Source organism: Balaenoptera physalus (genome assembly GCF_965194825.1).
Source record: "Balaenoptera physalus genome assembly, chromosome: 14".
Classification (NCBI taxonomy): domain Eukaryota; kingdom Metazoa; phylum Chordata; class Mammalia; order Artiodactyla; family Balaenopteridae; genus Balaenoptera; species Balaenoptera physalus.
In genome coordinates, this window is record NC_138893.1 from 6,312,326 (window position 1) to 6,330,989 (window position 18,664).

General features: G+C 37.6%; 2 protein-coding genes across 11 annotated transcripts in view; one reads left to right on the plus strand and one right to left on the minus strand.

Annotated features, from left to right (window-relative positions):
* Positions 1-231: 231 nt before the first annotated feature.
* Positions 232-18,538, minus strand: ZNF248 (zinc finger protein 248). Of its 8 annotated transcripts, none has more exons than XM_082425552.1 (7): positions 18,439-18,529; positions 17,503-17,556; positions 16,665-16,766; positions 16,531-16,572; positions 8,397-8,519; positions 8,019-8,114; positions 232-3,371 (listed from the first exon to the last, which is right to left on the minus strand). In XM_082425552.1, exons 3-7 carry the CDS (start codon positions 16,702-16,704, stop codon positions 1,882-1,884), a joined length of 1,791 nt encoding a protein of 596 aa, XP_082281678.1. In that variant the 5' UTR covers positions 16,705-16,766; positions 17,503-17,556; positions 18,439-18,529; the 3' UTR covers positions 232-1,881. The 8 variants fall into 8 exon arrangements, with proteins under 8 accessions (XP_082281678.1, XP_082281677.1, XP_082281679.1 ...); XM_082425551.1 differs by having other exon boundaries at positions 17,503-17,751; positions 18,439-18,487; XM_082425553.1 differs by lacking the exon at positions 17,503-17,556 and having other exon boundaries at positions 18,439-18,538.
* The window catches only part of LOC309643108 (uncharacterized protein), a 65,315-nt gene continuing 65,182 nt past the window's right edge, over positions 18,532-18,664 (plus strand). For 2 of the 3 annotated variants that reach the window (XM_082425517.1, XM_082425519.1), the window contains exon 1: positions 18,532-18,663. In XM_082425517.1, coding sequence (XP_082281643.1) covers positions 18,535-18,663 — 129 coding nt within the window. In that variant the 5' untranslated portion in view covers positions 18,532-18,534. The remainder of the gene's footprint in view (position 18,664) is intronic. The other variant, XM_082425524.1, reaches the window with a different exon arrangement.

Below are 18,664 nucleotides of genomic sequence, written 5' to 3' on the forward strand. Positions count from 1 at the left end.
TGCTCACATGTCCATCCCAACAAAATCAATAGAATAGAATCTTCATGATTAACTTAGACTAATGTGGATTTACCCCTAAATCATCTGGGGGAAGGACGGACAAAGAGACAAAACAGCCCAGCAAGTAAGAAGCAGGGATTGGCTGTTGGGTGGGCAGTATCTCTTGGAACTGCTTTCAATGTGTTCCAAGGAAGCAAAGGTAACAGTAGGACAAAGGAGAGAGAGACAGTATATTACAGTCTATTAAATTAAATACAAATACATAGTTCCTTTGTTACATACAACTCAGGTTACACACATCATGCCTAAATAGATACAGCAACGAAGCAACAAGAATATGACAGAGGCATTTCATTATACACCACTACTTTTTATTTGTAGAATGCAGTGAGCATTACTGTTCATAACTGATGTTAACCTTTGCGAAATTTATGTAAATATCATTGTTATTAATAGCATTTACATTAATGACTGACCCAAGGCAGCTGAGTAACCTCAGAAAAATATTGTTTGGCTCTTTTATGGAAGTGGAAGCTCAGTAAAAATGGCCATACTCATTCACATATGCCAGCAAAGTCAGAAGAAAGGTAAGCAATATGGTTGTAAAATAGCATATACTGGCCATACTACAGAGAGACTCTGGTAGTATTTAGAATAGGATTGATGCAGAGGTAGTTAAAAACCTCACAAAAACATATTTTGGCTTCTTTATTGAAGAGGCCATTCAGCAATAATGGCCATAGCCATTTATTTATATCAGGAAACGGAAAAAGGGGTATGTGGCTTGTACTTTAAATTTTCCAAATGTATTTTCATAAATACACAGTGATGTGCTACTGTAAATATGTGACTACAGGTTCTCTGAGAAAACAAAACCCTGATTTGTAGAGTTTGCCAATTATCATGGTGTAAATACTCCCACTAAAGCCAAGCTACCAACATGATGGCACTGAATGTAGAGCTGGGAAGAGATATCCAGTAGCACATCATTATACAGTATTCACCATGCAGATTCAACAATACAAATAACCTAAAGAACAAAGATAACAGCAAAATACTGTGAAGTAATTAGGAAGTGATGAATGTTGAATACTTATTACCCTTGCTTTTTAAATATTTAACTGTAAGTTTATATAGTTTAATTTTTAAATAATGACTCTGTTTAACAACTGGCTCACAAAATTCCTGAAAATTTAACAATCAGCAGTACTTGCAAGCCAGTATAAGCTTACTGCAGTACACCACTGTGTGTTGGTATGTGTGTATAAACATATTTACATATACATATGTACATAATTGTGTCAACCTATGAAGACACTGATGGTATCTAGTGTGGGAAATATTAATATAGACCATAATAGTTACTTAACTAAGGGTTCAGAGTTTCTCTTCACAAGCATGTTGGGCTCTAATATACATATCAAGAATAACTCAAATTTCTATGATATTAGCATACTCACATAAGGCCTGCAAACATCAAGGACTCTTTGCATAAATGTTTAATGCTGTTGTCATTTAACTTTTTTAAACTTCAGATTCTGTGAGTATGACTGTAAATGAGTATCATCCATCATATTTACAATAAAATTTCGGCATCACATCCAGAATATGGCACTACACAACATAAATTCTAGATAAAGGTTTTTGCCATATTATTTAAATGAATTTCCCCTCAATATAAATTTTCTGATGGAAAGTTTTAATTTTTCTTGAAAGCTTTCACGTATTCAAAACATTATAAGGTTTTATTCTAGTACTAATTATCTGAAGTACAACAAAACCTCACTTTCTAATAATTTGTGGCATTCTTTGGGTTTCATTAATCTCATTTTAAAAACCTGTATAAGGAATTTGAAAGAGTGGATAAAGGCTTCAGAACGTTCAGGATGCTGAAAGAGCTTTCACCCTTGTGTGAATTCTCTGATGTTTAGTGAGTACTGACCTCTGACTAAAGGTTTTCCCACATCCATTACACTCATAGGGTTTCTCCCCTGTGTGAGTCCTCTGATGTTTAGTGAGAGCTGATTTCTCACAGAAGGTTTTCCCACATTCGTTACATTTATAAGGTTTCTCTCCTGTGTGAGTTCTTTGATGTACAATGAGGTTTGATTTCACACAGAAGGATTTCCCACATTCATTACATATAAAGGGTTTCTCTCCTGTGTGTGTTCTCTGATGCACAGTTAGGGCTGACCTGTGGCAGAAGGATTTTCCACATGCATTACATTCATAGGGTTTCTCCCCTGTGTGTGTTCTCTGATGTTCAGTGAGGTTTGACTTCACACAGAACGTTTTTCCACATTGCTTACATTCATAGGGTTTTTCTCCTGTATGTGTTCGCTGATGGTTGGTAAGATGTGGTTTCTGACAAAAGGACTTCCCACATTCAGTACATTCATAGGGTTTCTCTCCTGTGTGTGTTCTCTGATGTTGAGTGAGGTTTGACTTCTCCCAGAATGTTTTCCCACATTCACCACATTCGAAGGTTTTTTCTCCTGAGTGAGCTCTTCGAAGTTGGGTGAGATGTGACTTCTTGTTGAAAGTATTTCCATTTTCATTGTGCTCATAAGGTTTTTCCCCCATGTGTACTATCTGATGTCTAAAGAGGGTTGACTTTTCCCACATTTTGTGACTTACTTTATATTCATGGGGGATCTTTCTTGTGTAATTTCCCTGATGGATAATGAAAGCTGAACTGTCACAGAAAATCTGCCCATATTCATTATAAGGATTTTCCCCTGTAAGAGCTCTCTGATGCCCCAATCTTAAATCCATATAGAAGGACTTCCCACAAATACTGCATTCATATGGCTCCATTTCCAAATGAGTTCTCTGAGATAAACTGAGCTTTAAACTTTGGATGAAAGTTCTTCCACATTCATTATATTTACAGTGTGCCTCTCCTATCTGAGCTTTCTTGTTTGTGAAAAAGTCTGCCTCCCCATGGCAGCCTTGTCCATTTTCATTATACTCAAAAGGTGGGTCAAAAATTGGCTGAGTGAGATCCTGGCTACGATTGAGGACATTCTTTTTTTGATTATATTTATAAGATTTCCCTCCAGTAGGAGTTTTCTCATGCCGAATATCAAGGAGCAATTTCTCATATACAGTAAACTCATCAGGCTTCTTTCCAGAATAGTTCTTTCTATTAATAATTAAGCCTGAAATATTTTTCAAACTCATTTCACATGTGTCACATATCTTATACAGAAAATTTCTTGAAGGAACAGAGTCTGTACCTAGATTTAAAGTTTTCCTTACTCTGTCACCACTATCTGTACTTAACGTTTGGTTGGTGAAAGCAAGTTGCCAAAAAAGTTCATCTTCATTTTCCTGGCTGCTCTCTATCAGGTCATCAACTTTCCAGTCTTCTAGAAATGAGAAAAATAACCACATCTTATAAATCCTAGTACATTTATAATGGAATTGGACTTTTATACTAATTCCCTATTACACAGTCAATTCTTTTGTTTTAGGCTCAGTTTTCTGGTGTAAACTAAATCCAAGTATACATTTCCTTCACCCTTCTGGTTTGAGTGGAAAATAAATACATGCTGCAGTGGAATACTTTATTAATATAACCTTTAAAACTGGACAGAAAAAGGTGAAATAAATTCAAAGCGCAGGGAACCGGTGAGTGGCTGATTCAGAAATCAGGAAGCTCAAGAGAATGGAGTGAGCCCAACAGCGACGTTGAACACTGAATAAAGTGATGTTGAAGATTAGTAGACAAGGGCTTTCAGGGGATGAACTATGTTTGGTGGAGACAGACAGTCTAGTCCTAATCCCCTCAGACACTGATTGCTGGGTGGGATTCCTACTAGAGTACTTGCTTCTACTCTACACATCAACACCAGACTAAAGTTCTGAAGACACCAACTTCCTCAGGTTCAGAAGAATTGTCCGCTAGCCCAGGATCTAGTTTTTCCTTTAATTCACAAGGAATAATTATTTTTTTAAATGCTGTAAGAGCAGCAGGCTAGAGAAGGTGAAATGAACTCAAGACATGGTGAGCAAGGGATGGAGATTTTCTGAGCATTGTTCATGTAGGGAGCAGGAAACTCCGAGAACTGGATGAGTTCAACAAAGGAGGTTTTTTGTTTTTGTTTTGTTTTTTTAAAGGAAAATAGACTGTCTGAGAAACATATTAGAGGAAGTACTCAGTTTGACAGAGACAGATTATGGTTTCTTGTCCTTATCTTCCCACAGCTTGATTACTGTGGTAGGATCCTCACTAATATGCATGTTGACATTCCTCTTTTTCCCATTTGATATAGCAACATCAAAATAAATTTCTGAAAGCACCTATTTCCTCATGTTTTAAGGGACAGTGCTTTAACCCAGACTCTATCTAGCTGTGATTCACAACAACACAAATGCCCAACAGGAAATACAAAATAGAGGAGGGGCAGACCATCTCTGCAAAACGACCAGGTTCATTTGGTTTTCTCACAGCTGTTAATGAAGTTATCCCAACCATCAAGTCATATGTTTCTTTACTTCAGTCTGCTGGTCCACTTTTCCTCAAAACAATTTTGTTTCTAAAGCAACACTGATTTTAAAGTCTGCTTTTATATCTAGGTTTATCTTTTACAGTGAGGTTTTCTGCTTTCATATCTAGCCTCATCTGTGGCTTTTACTTACTGGTGAGACCCATAATGATCACATTTGTCTATATGGTTCTGAGACCTTCAACAAACTTTATCATAAAAATTCTTGTCTATACTTTACTGTTGGTACCCAATGCAACAATGTTAATTACGTGTTTTAAAAAAAAAATCTAGAACAGTCCTGAGCCCACTGCTCCAAAGACTAACTGATAATAGTTTTTATCCTGGCAAACACAAATCAAAACAAAAACTAGATTCACAGTAAGAGTTCAAATCACAATTCCACAAATCCATTAAAAAATATCTGTGCAACTCTAGCTGGAGCGCTCATAAACTGTTCATTCCCAATAACACACATTTCACTTAATTAGCTACACTCCAGCCTTGGCTCTCCTTGGGACCTGGACATCCTTCAGGAAATGCTACTTACTTTAATTTAAAATAACAAACCACAAAAATATTAATAAAAGAACAAAAGCCAACAAACTCTACAACATCCCTACCATGTTTAGCTTCCACTTGCTGCCTTAGAAGAGGTTACTGTCTGTTTAATTCACTGTAAAATAAAACAAATCCAGTGCTCAATGCTAAATCCTTTGTCATGACCACAGTCTAGCTCTTGACAGGTGTTAGCAAAATCCTGTTTCCTCTGACTTCATTGAGGATACACATTAATCCTTCTTAGAAAGTAATGTGCATATGAATTATTTCCAACCTGTACATGAGGACAAAATAAGGAAATGTGCATTTAGGAAGAGTACTATAGAATGCTTTCTGAATGGATGAAAAAGAGTGATCTCTTCTAAACTTGGCTCAACAAAGTAATTATTAAAATATCAGAATCAGGAAAAATATGAAAGGGCCTTCTCTTTGGGAAAACAAAATCTCAACAATGATAGAAACCCCAAGTAGCAGTCATATGATCAGGTCTGAGTTTTTGGGATACAGATACTAGTGGGTTAGGGTTACAAAATATGGACTATTTAAGTTGCAGCAAAAAATTGATCTCTAATTTAAAATAAGTGAAATAATAACAAGCCATTACTATATACCATGCCATGTTTAAACACTTTACATTATAATTTTAATTTTCTGAAAAGGCAAAATAAACAAAAGTAAAAGTTACAGAAAAAAGATAAAATATTTATAAGTGAAATTTAAGACATAAGATAGTATGAGGTTTAGTATAAACTCTAAAGAGCAGAAAGAAAGACTAAGATATACAGAACAGGACCACATTGTGACAGTCAATGGAAGGAGACTGTAAATTCATTTATTAATAAGGAGCAACTTTGTTAGGCTAGTGAAAGATAAATTGGATGCTTTAGGTAAAAAAATAAAAACCAACTAGGAATTAGATCAAGTCAGGAATGACAGAACAGAGACACAGTTATGGTTTTGAGTGACATCAGTGAAAAGTGAGAAAATGAAGAGATGAAGAAGACGGAAAGGAAAACAATATCAGGAGTATTTGAAAAAACTAGTAATAGGGGATAACGGGTTCCGTACCCTGATCCCATGGTTGCCATTTAAGGCAGTAATGGATGGTTGAATGTTCCTTATTTGACCCCTGGGAAACCAGGCTCTCTAATTTTCTTGTACCTCAGACTGTTCGTCTCAGTCTCCTCTAATGACGAGATTTAATGGATTTACACACCTTGTAAAAGTGGTACCATCCCAGGACTACCTCTCTCATTTACAATCACTCTCTAGAAAAGGAGACTGTCCATAGCAAACTATGACTGCAAGGCAGTGGTCCTAGAACTAAGGATGTTTTTTATGTTTTTAGAGGGAAAACAACAGAAGAGGCAGCAGGGAGGAGTGAGGAGGAAGAGGTAAGAGGAGGAGGAGGAAGAGCAGCAGCAGCAACTGAGACCATGTGTGGCCCAGGAAGCCTAAAATATTTACTGTCTGGTTTTTTACAAAAAAGTTGGCCAATCTCTAATCTAAAAGTCTTCATCTAGCCCCAACCTTTAACACCACCTAAAGCTGATGCCTTTCGAATGGATACTTCTAGGTCTGGCCTCATTATGTACTTCATACGATATATATATGAAATCTCCTTTTCAATCCCAGATTCTAACAGTTACCTCAGCTTCTTGTGTCCAAATGTAAAATCTGTAGTAACTCCCCTATAATCTCTCCTCCAAATTTTCTCTATCTCAGTAAATGGTACCCTAAGTTATCAGGTGCTTGAGACAAATCACTGGAATCATGCTCAACTCCTCTCTCTCTCACACTCTGTATCCAACCCAACAGCAAATCCTCTTGGCCTCATCTCCAAGATATATGTACAAATCCACCATTTCTCAGCACTTCCAACATAGCCTTAGCCACTAGCCTCTCTCCTCCCGAGTACATAGTAGTGTCCTGTTATTCCTTCCTTGCTCGTGCCTAAGCATCAACTACCCACCACATATTCACCACACAGAAGTCAGAGGGATCCTTTTAAATTGTAAATCCAATCTTATAGCTTAATCTGATTTATGTTTACTCAAAAAAGCCTGAGGATTTCCCACATCACTCAAAATAAAATTAATGGGTCTCCCATGATACATGCTACTTATGACATCATCTCCTACCAATCTCCCCCAGGCCTTCTCACCTCCAGCCACACTGACATCCTTGCCATTCCTCAAACACCCTAAGAGCACACCTGTCTGAGAAGTTCAGCATCTGATGTTCCCTCTGTCTGGAATACTCAGAATCCACAGAGCTCACACTTTAATTTATTAGAGACTTGCCTATTGTGGACCTCATCAAAAAGGTTTTCTCTTGACTTCCATACCAAATAGCACATGCCATCATTCTCCAACCCCCTTTCCACTGCTTTAACTCTCTACAGTATTTATCACCACCCAACACCATGTGTGTGTATACAAGCATGTATAACTCCATACACACACAAACCTACGCTTTTCTGTCCCTCACTGTAATAGACACTCTGTGATAATAGGGACATTCTTTTAATTACCTATAAACATAGTTGGGTCATATTGGGTGCTCAGCATATATTTGTTAAATGAATATATGGAAGTATTGCATGAATACATACTACCTAACAAGAGATGTCCAAAGACAATACAGAGAAGGTGAACGATTTTAAAAGATAAAGTAACCAAGAAAAACTATCTCAGATGAAGCCAAATGAGTTTGGATTATGGATATAGGTAAATCACTCTAAAATGTCAAAGAACAAAGGGAAGCATTTATGAGTGAAAGTGACATATGGAGGAATGTGATTAAGGTAACAAAGGGATGTGGGCCAACTGTCCTTAATTACTTCCAAAGGTCTGGGGCTAAAAAATGTTTTTTTGGAAAAATAGTTCAAAGTTGATAAACCATAAACCAATGCCCTAAGATCTCATTTCCTCTGGCTTCCATCTGCCAGTGAACTCACTAACTCACCTGAGCAGCACTGTTTTGGGAATCTTTCCTCTAATATCCAAGGTTCTTCTCCTTGCTCGATCTTGAAGATCACTTCTGGCTTAGTAATGCAATTCCCTGTAAAGAAAATAACACAGGACTATGACTGAACAGCCTGGCTTCAGGGACTCTGAAAAAATGATGGGGAAGAAATGTATAGCTTCAGGAGCTACCTAAAAGAGGTGCCTAAATGAACCAATCCTTAAAGAGGTAAGAACATAGCATTCTTTATAGTGGCCAAAAGGGATCAGTCATCTGATCCCTTGAATCTCCATCAGAAAATTCCATAGGGAGTTCTTATGTTTCATCAACTAAGAAATGCATGCTACTCATTCACATGGAGAAAAAATTCTTACCTACTGAGACAAGGTGGCTGTAATTTTCCAGGATCACGTCTCTGTATAGTATCTTCTGAGCAGGATCCAGCAGGTACCACTCTTCCTGGGTGAAGTCCACACACACATCTTTGAATGACACTTGTTCCTGTAACAGTATATTCCTTTTCTATATGAAATTGTCAGAGCTCTATGAGTGGTAAATATTTAAAAGAACTAATCTCTTTAGAGTTTACTAAAAATTGGTATATAGGATTGCCTTCTTTTATGCTATCCTATGTAGGAAAAAAGTAATATCTTGTACAAATTGAGTTTCCACTAAGGGGGTGGAACTAGTTGCTACAAATGTTATTCCTGATAAGGAGACATACACATTAACATTTATTAAATTAGAAATTGTAGGAGCTAGCATTATGCACAAAGTAGACTGGGGTTACGAAGAAAAAGTTCTTTCATATTATCTTTTATATTATAAAGTTAACTGTCACTAAGGAAGTAAAACTTTCAGTTGTTAAAATGAACAGAGGGATTAAAATTAATACGGTACAGGCCCTAACCAAGCTCAACCCGTGACTGATTAAAGTGACCAGTCCTGTACTCTACCTGCCCAACAGAGAAACGGATGAATCCTCTCCGCTAAAAGAGATCATTTTCTGGAGCCTCTACCAATATTTGTGTTGTTAAATACAATGTTCAGCATCCAATAAAAAATTTCATGTTATATGAAGAGACAAAGACCAAGGAAAAAAAGAAAATAAAAGCATACCCATAGGACACTCAGATATTGGAACAAACAAGAACTTCAAAATGAGTTATGATTAATATGTTCAATAAAATAGAGAAAAATATGAACAAAATAAATGAAAGGATGGGAGAAGTTCAACAGATATATGGTATGTGTGTTGTGGAGAAAGAATTAACAGAGCAGGCCTGACACTGCTATCCTCTGAAAGATCTGCTACAAGGGTGTTCCTTGGCTGGCATCTGGGAACTTGGATTTCAGGAGGGTTCTCACCAGTCCTTGATAAGAATGGTTCACTGAGTCTAAACTGTTTGTGTAAACAATATGGTTTATGCTGCACACATACATTCCTTCTGGAGTTTGGAATTTTGTTATATGCTAAGCAGAAAGCACTTATGTGACTAGCCCCTGATAAACATGCTGAACACTGAGTGTCTGTTGAGTTTCCCTGGCAGACATTTCACATCTGTTGCCACATCTCACTGCTAGAGGACTTAAGTGTGTCCTGGGAGAAGACTCTTAGAAGCTTGCGCCTGGTGTCCTCTGGACTATGCCCCATGTGCCTTTTCCCTTTGCTGATTGTGCTTTGTATCCTTTCACTTCAATAAGTGACAGCACTAAGTACAACTACATACTGAGTCATCTTAGCAAATCACTGAACCTGGTGATGGTCTTGGGGACCTCTGATACATGTGTATACAAACACACACAGATACATACATACTTGCATAAAATGGGCATTCCAAAGCTGAAAATTACAATATCTGAAATTAAGAACCATTAGACAGGTTCAAATCATATTAGAGAAAGAAGACACAATTTGAAACATATTCATCTAACAAAAGAGTATCAAAATACATACAGCAAAAACTGATAGAACTGAAAGGAGAAATACGACAAATCTATAACCATAGTTGGAGTCTTCTATCTTGAGCGATCGAGCAGGCAGAAAATCAGTAAGTATACAGATGACCTGCACAGCACCATCAATCAACATGATCTAACTGGCATCTGTAGAATATTCCATCCAAAAAAACAAAACACACATTCTATCATTCTATTCTAGCTCATATGGACCATTCACCTAGATAGACCATAGTCCTGGCCACAAAACACACCTTAACAAATTTAAAACAATAGCTATCATACAAAATATGTTCTCAGACCACAATGGAATTAAATAGAAACCAATAAGCAAGAGATAGCTGAAAAATTCCAAATAGTTGAAAATTAAACAACATACTTATAAATAACCTATAAGTCAAACCTATAACCTGTAAGTTTTAAATAACCTATAAGTCAACCTATAATAACCTATAAGTCAAAGAAGTCTCAAAAGAAATTTTAAAATATTTTAAATGAAATGAAATAAAAATGAAAATACCATGTATCAAAATTTGTGTGATGCAGTGAAAGCAGTGCACAGAGGGACATTTATAGCATCAAATGTATATATTAGAAAAGATTTAAAATAAAAAACCTAAGCTTCTATCTTAGTAAACTAGAGAAAAAAGGCAAATTAAGCCTAAACCAAGCAAAATAAAGGAAATAATAAAAATTAGAATAAATCAATTAAATTGAAAATGTGAAAAAAATACAAAAATCCAATGAAACCCAAAGTCGCTTCTTTGAAAAGATCAATAAAATTAATAAACCTCCAATCTAACCAAGAAAAAAAGAAAAAAGAGGCAAATTGGAAATCTCAGAAATGAAAGACAGGTTGACACTATTAAGCCTAATGGCATTAAAAAAATAATAAGAGAATACTACAAATAATTCTATTCCTGAAAAATTGGTAACGTAGATGAAATTGACAAATTCCTTAAAAGACACAGCTACCAAATTCACACAAGGAGATACAGATAACCTGCATAGACTCATTTCTGTTAAAAAAAAAATTGAATCAATAATTAAAACACTTCCAAAATAGAAAGAACCAAACCCAGATGGCATCACTGTTGAATTCTACTATACATTTAAGGAAAAAATAATAATAACAATTCTCCATAATCTCCTCTGGTAAATAACACCTCCAAACTCATTACATGAGGCCAACATTACCCTAATACCAAAACTAGATAAAGACATTATGAGAAAAATAAAGACTAATGTCTCTCAATAACATAGATGCAAAAATTCTCAAATATTGGTAAATCAAATCTGACAATGTATAAAAAGAAATACAAACCACAACCAAGTGGAATTTATTGCAGGTATGGAAGGCTGGGTAGCATTAAAAAAAAAATCAATCAATATAATACAACATATCAATAAGCCAAAGAAGAAAAATTACATGATCATATCAATTAATGAAGAAAAAGCATTTGACAGAATCCAACAGTCATTCATGATAAAAACTCTCAGCAAACTAGGAATAGAGGGGAACTTTCCCGACTTGATGAAGAAGCCAACATCATACTTAATGTTACGAGACTGGACACTTTTCCCCTAAGTGCAGGAACAGGCCAAGGATGTCCTGTCTTAATACTCCTATTCAAGTCCTAGCTAGTGCAGAAAGACCTACAACAAGACAAAACAAACAAAAAAACTGAAATAAAATAAAAAACCGAAATATGATTAGAAAGAAAAAATAAAACTGTCTTTATTTGAAGTCAACATTGTCTATGTAGAAAGTCCCAAAGAATCTACAAAAAGAAAAAGAAAAAAAATCCTGAAGTAATAAGCAAATATAGCAACATCATAGGATACAAGGTCAGTATTAAAAAGTCAACTGTTTTCCCATATCAGAATAAACAATTGGAATTTCAAATTTTTGAATGAAAAAAATACCATTTACAATACCACTACCAAAAAAAAAAGTATTCACATATAAATCTAACACAATATATTACAGGGATATGCAGAAAAACAAAAACTGATGAAAGAAATCAAAGATCTAAGTAAATGGAGAGATATTCCATATTCATCAATCAGAAGACTCAGTATTGTTAAGATGTCAATTCCTTCCAACTTAATCTATAAATTCAGTGCAATTCAAATAAAAATCCCAGCTATTTTGTAGACACTGAAAAAATGATTCTAAAATTTATATAGGAAGGTAAAGGACCTAGAATAGCCAACATAATATGGAAGAAGGAAAAAGAGGATATACATTACCTGATTTCAAGACATATAAAGCTACAAGTAACCAAGACAGTGTGTTATTGGTGAAAGAGACACATAGATCAGTGAAACAGAACAGAGGTCCCAGGAACAGATCCATTGATATACAGTGAACTGATTTTTTTTTTTTTGTAATTGAGGTATAGCTGATGTACAATACTATATAAGTTTTACATGTACAACATAGTGATTCACAATTTGTAAAGATTATATTCCATTTATAGTTATTATATAATATTGGTTATATTTCCTGTGTTGTACAGTATATCTTTGTAGCTTATTTATTTTATACATAGTAGTTTCTACTTCTTAATTCCCTAACCCATCTTGCCCCTCCCCCTTCCCTCTCTCCACTGGTAACCACTAGTTTGTTCTCTATATCAGTGAGTCTGTTTCTTTTCCTTTATATTCGCTGGTTTGTTTTATATAGTCAACTGATTTTTGACAAAGGCACAATGGCATTTAAATGGAGAAAAGGTAGTCTTTCAACAAATGATTCTTCAACAACTGTACATCTATGCAAAAAAATGAACCTAGACACAGACCTTACACCTTATACAAATATTAACTAAAAATGAATCACAGACCTAGAAGTAAAATGCAAAACTATTAAATTTCTAGAAGACAATATAGAACATAGGAAATCTATGTGATCTTGGATTTGGTGATGAGTTTTTAAATACAACAGAAAAAAGCACATTCCATTTAAAAAATACATGGGTTGGGTTTCATTTAAAATATTTTGCCCTGCAAAAGCCATTTGTAAGAAAATGAAAGGACAAGCTACAGACTGGGAGAAAATATTTGCAACATATATATCTAATAAAGAAGTTGCATTCAAAATACGCAAAAGAACTCTGAAAACTCAACAGTAAGAAAACAAATCACCTAATAGAAAAATGGACCAAAGATATGAATAAACATGTCAAGCAAAGACATATGGATAGCAGATAAATTTATGAACAAATGCTCAATATCATCTGTCATTAGAGAAATATAAATTAAAACAAAAATGAGATACCATGACACATCTACTGGAACAGTTAAATCCAAAACAATGACAACATCAATTTCAGTTCCAGATGCAGAACAAGAGGAATTCTCATTCACAGTTGGTAGGAATGTAAAATGATGCAGCACTTTTGTAAAATTGGTTGGCAGTTTCTTACAAAGCTAAACAGTCTTAACATATGATCAAGCAGTTTCACACCCTAGCTATTTAAAAATGTATGTCTATGTAAAAACCTACATGTTTCTAGCAGCTTAATTCATAATGACCAAAAACTGGAAGGAACCAAGAGTCCATGGGTTAATGACTCAGAAATCACTTATACATGTATGCTGGAATTGAACAATTAAGTAAATGAAATGCGGATGGTGGTAGCCAGATTGCTAGAGTGGGAGTTACAGACAAGCAAGGAGAGAAGGCTAGAATGTTCCATGTGATAATGATTACAGCAGGGGACATCAGTGTGAAATAATACTTAGCTTAATGCAAACACAGACGGTTACATACTGAAATATTTATAGATATGTGTATATATGTGAGTTAGTATACATATATATTTTCTTGTTCAGTCAGCTGAGAGGGTCTCTAAGGAATTAGAAACCAGTAGCAATCCAGCCCCCCAATCTTGGTTTCTAATACCATGCTCCAATAAAAGGAACCAGAGCTCTTCAGGGGAAAATGGCTAATTCTAGGGCAGGATATATAAGATGAGCCTGGAATATCTTCTACTACCAGAAAGTATAGAAGAAGTACTCAAACAAAAACACAATAATGGGGTACATCAGAAGGACAAAGGAACCAGCTGAAAGTGCTCTATTTAATAACCAAGCTGAAACAATTTGAGCAACAAAATGAACAAGGTAGTACTGGACTATAAACAAGGTAAAAAATAACTAGCCGTGAGTTCATATTGATATTAAACACTGACTGAGTTAATAAATACACAAATCTCCTGTACAGAACTCCTAATAACTTATGTGGATACTCCACCATGAAGGAGGTGTAGCATAACTCCCCACTTTCTTCCAAAGGGTACAGTATGAAAAGAGAGGAAAAAAGAGTAACTTTGCAGTGGAGAAAGTTGACCACATGACCTCAGCCACGTGATCAAAAGTGATTCATCATCTGTGGAAAAGCGAAAAGTCACATGGAGGGCATTTACCCTGACAAGATGTTACCAAATGGCACTCTACCTCTGTGGTCTTTCTCCAAGAAAACAATTACCCCAATATAACCACGAGAAAAACAGCAGCCAATTCCCAAGTGAGGGACATTCTACAAAATACCTGTCTTGTACTCCTCAAAACCGACAAGGTCATCAAAAACAAGGAAAGTCTGAGAAACTGTCACAGCCAAGTGGAGCCTAAGGAAACATGATGACTAAGTGAAATGTGGTATCCTGAAGCAGAATACCTGAATGGGGAAAAAAAACCATGAACAATCATCAAAAGACAAATGATATACCAGAAAATAACTCATATAAAAGACAAGCATTAGTATCCCTAATATACAAAGAGCTAACCAGACATTGAAAAAAAGAAAAAAGCCAGAAACCTAAGAGCAAAATGGGCAAAAGATATGAACAGATAGTTCACAGAAATATAAAAACAAGACACCTTTTAGATGCATGAAAAAAATCTTCAACCTCTCTCATAGTTAAGATAATTACAGATGTAAACTACATAAAATACTAATTTTTACCTATCAGTTGCCAAAATCCAATAGTGAACCACATATTTCTATGGGAGAAGCTATGGAGAAAAAGCACTCTCATGCAGTACCAATGGAAATACAAAATGATACCATCTATAATCCCACCAAAAGGATCAAGTTTATCAATTGTATTCAACCCTCTGACCTGGCAATCTCACTTCTGGGAATTTATCTGATAGAATAAACCTACATGTACAAGGCTATTCATTAAAACATGGTTTGTAGTAGCAAAAGGTTGGAAATAGTTAATAACTAGTTTAATAAACTATGGAACATTCGCAATTGAATTACCATGTGATTGTTAACAAAGAAAGATGTTCTGTTACAGAAAGATCCCTGGAACAGGCTGAAAAAAGAAGTGAAAAAAGGAAAAAAAAAAAACGAAGAAGAAGAAGAATGGGAAATAGTGTATATACTCACTACTCAGTGTGCTTCCCTGAGCAGCAGAATCAACTCCATCTGGGAGCTGATTAGAAATGCAGACTCCAGGGCCCCACCCAGATCTACTAAATCAAAATCTGCATTTTAACACGTTGCCAGGGATGTACAGATGCATCTAAATTTAAGAAGCCCTAATAATAGATTCCCTTTTAAATAAAGGCCGGGAGCACATATTTTCTTTCAACTGAATAAAGAAACACTGGGAGGACAAACAAGAAATAGAGATAATGTATACCTATAGTAGGGTGACAATACACTGCAGTTCGTCTGGGACTGTCCCAATATATGCCAGCTGTCTCAGCATAATTGTTAATAAAACCTCTTTCACTCTCAGTGAAAATGTCACAGTTTAGATGAGAAATAAATCTCACCCTACCTGGAGGAAGCGTCAGGTACAGAAAGGATGGGGTGTGAATTTTTACTTTTTTTTAAAAAATGTTTTAGCCGCGCCAAGCGGCATGCGGATCTCAGCTCCCCTACCAGGGATCGAACCCACATCCCCCCGCAGTGGAAGCACGGAGTCTTAACCACTGGACCACCAGGGAAGTCCCTTTACTTACTTTTTTTGTATCACTTACTTTTTTTTTAACCATGTTAATATACTAACAATTTTTAATTATTTCATTTTTTTAAAAAGGACAAAAACAGTCAGGAAAAATAGGTATACTGGGAAGGGCAGTTGGCTAAGGATAGATAAGCAGGGGATAAGCAACAAACCCAGGGATAAGCAATGTTGGGGCAAAAGGCAAAGCCAACTTCATGAGGGGCAGAAGTTAGGAAAATGAGAGCTAGGAGGGTAGTGTCATAGACAACAACAGAGACTTTCAAAACAAAGAGACTATGGATAATAGTACCGAATGCGGCAAAAGGGTCAAGTAAGACAGACAAAAACTGGATTTGATTACAATTTGGTGGTCTTTTCCAGAACTGATTCAGGTGAGTGGTGGTGAAGAAGCAAGACTGCATGTATTAGGTTGAAAGGGAAATGGAAATGCAGAAACAAAAGCCAGGACTACCTGATACTCAAGCTAGAAATACAAATGAGCTGACATAAGGTTTTATAAACCTTTAGAAACTTTAGAAAACGCATTTTAAGACAAAATGGCAATAAACAAACAAAAAAAAACTCACCTGGGATTTGTTCATTTTTCACTCTTAGTGGAGGAGGGAGAGCTGAGGAAGAAGGAAGAAGGAAGTAAGAACTTGGCCTGCCTTGTAGTTCCTGGATTCACCTGCCTACACAGCTCCACACACAAGATACTTACTTGTCCATGTGTGGCTCCGATTTATGTTGAGCTTAGACATGATACTTTTCACTGAGTGAATGTAAACATTTGTTTCTTATTGATTTATTACCAATTTAGGTTCTGTGACACAGAAAAATTAAAAACATAAGAAGATGAGTTTAACATTGAACAATAATCTAAAGGAGGGAACACTATGGATTTGCCAAAACTGATGTTGTAGGGGGAGAAAAACACCTCAAACCATATTGTTTATCTGGTTATCTGCTAACACCATTAATCCTATGAGGTCAGATAATCCAAGAAACCTCTGAAAAAAGGGATGGGAGTGTTTAAGGCAAGATTCATTATTTTTTTTTAAATGTTCTCACCTGCTTACAATTTTCACAAGGATCTTTTAATAAAAAACTAACTTTGACCTAAGAGTCACAAAATGAGCAGTGGCCCACGAATCTGCAGACCTGACTTTCAACCTCGATTCTACCACTAACAAATTGCATGACCTGAGCCACTCACCTTCTCAGGCTCAATTTTTTTTTTCTTTCATTTTTCATATAAGCAACAGATAACTCAAAAAGGACCTGCCTGCACTACCATCCTGCGCGTCTATCCGGCCGGGGGAGCAGGAACCTCAGCATTTCTCTAGATGCCATGAAAAATGGGACATGGAGGGCAGCTCACCTCAGGAAAGAGTGACTGGAGAATGAGGGGAGGAGGAGGTGTTAGGGACAGATAATGACAGAATTTCCTAAGCTATGGCTGGTGAGCCTTTCAACCCCGACCATGCCTTCACAAACTCTCCAAACAGGTGACATTTCCTGTGCAGCCTGTGTGCCCACCCATCTCAGCTCCAGCTCACCTCTCTCTTCTTAAATTTGTCTCAGACCTTCCACCGTCACACAGCCTTCGATGGCTTCAGGATACCGTGTCATAATTATACATAACAAATAACAAATGAATACATAATAAATAATAACTTGGGATCTGGGTGATGTTAGAGCCAGGAAAAGGCCTTGGTGGCTAGCTGGTCCAGCACCCTCCAATCCCATTTCATAAACGAATTAACTGAGGAATGGAGGCCCTAGAGACTCAGCCAAGCTCCAGCCGCCTGCATTACATACAAAACAATTAAATACAACAGCAGCTAACAAAACGTGAGCGCTCAAAACAACACAAAAAATGCGGCAAGCACTCTAGATATCCGCATTTTACAGCTAAGCAAGACAAATCTCCCAGGGGCTATTTGGTCCAGGAAATTCATGTATTTCCGAGCCCCTTCCTGGGGCAGCCGTCCTCTCCCACAGCCTCCCGGCGCCCCGTAATCCCAGCGCACAAGCGACGCACACGCACACGTCACTACGTGAAGCGCACACACATGTCGCGCACGCGCACTCGCTCTTCCCCGCATTCCTCGCCCCTCCCAGCAGGCCTAGATCACACGTCACGCACGCGCTCTCCCCTTGACAACCCCGCTCCCTCCCCGCGGGCCTAGCGCATACGTCACGCACGCGTACTCCCCACCCGCGGCCACACGACGGCGCCGCCCGCTCAGCTCAAGGGCTTAACAGCTGAGGACTGAGCGAGCCCGAGAGTCCGCGTTCCCGCGCGGGACTCCGGCCTCTCCAGGCAGAGGCGCCGCCGCCTGCAGTCCCTTCAATTCTGCAGGCGCCGCAGACGCCTGGGGTCCTGCCGATGTTCGCGGGGCTCCAACCTACCACCCGGCACCGCTGCCTCCGCCGGCTCCCCGAGCCGCGCGGGGTCCCCTCGGCCCTCGCCCCCACTCTCTGGAGCTCACCCGCAGCTCCCTCGCCGCGTGGACCTGGAGGCCAGGGATTGTTTCCCACGAGGGGCTGGAAGCCGGGGAAGGACGAGCCGGGAGGAGAAGGCGGGGATGCACATGCGCAGAGGAAGGGAGCGGCGTGGCGCGGTGGCGGCGAGCTGGAAGTTGGCTCCTGGCAGCTTGGGTTGGAAAAGTGGCTCTACCTTTAGAAGCAATGCCTCACTCCCACATTGTACGAAAG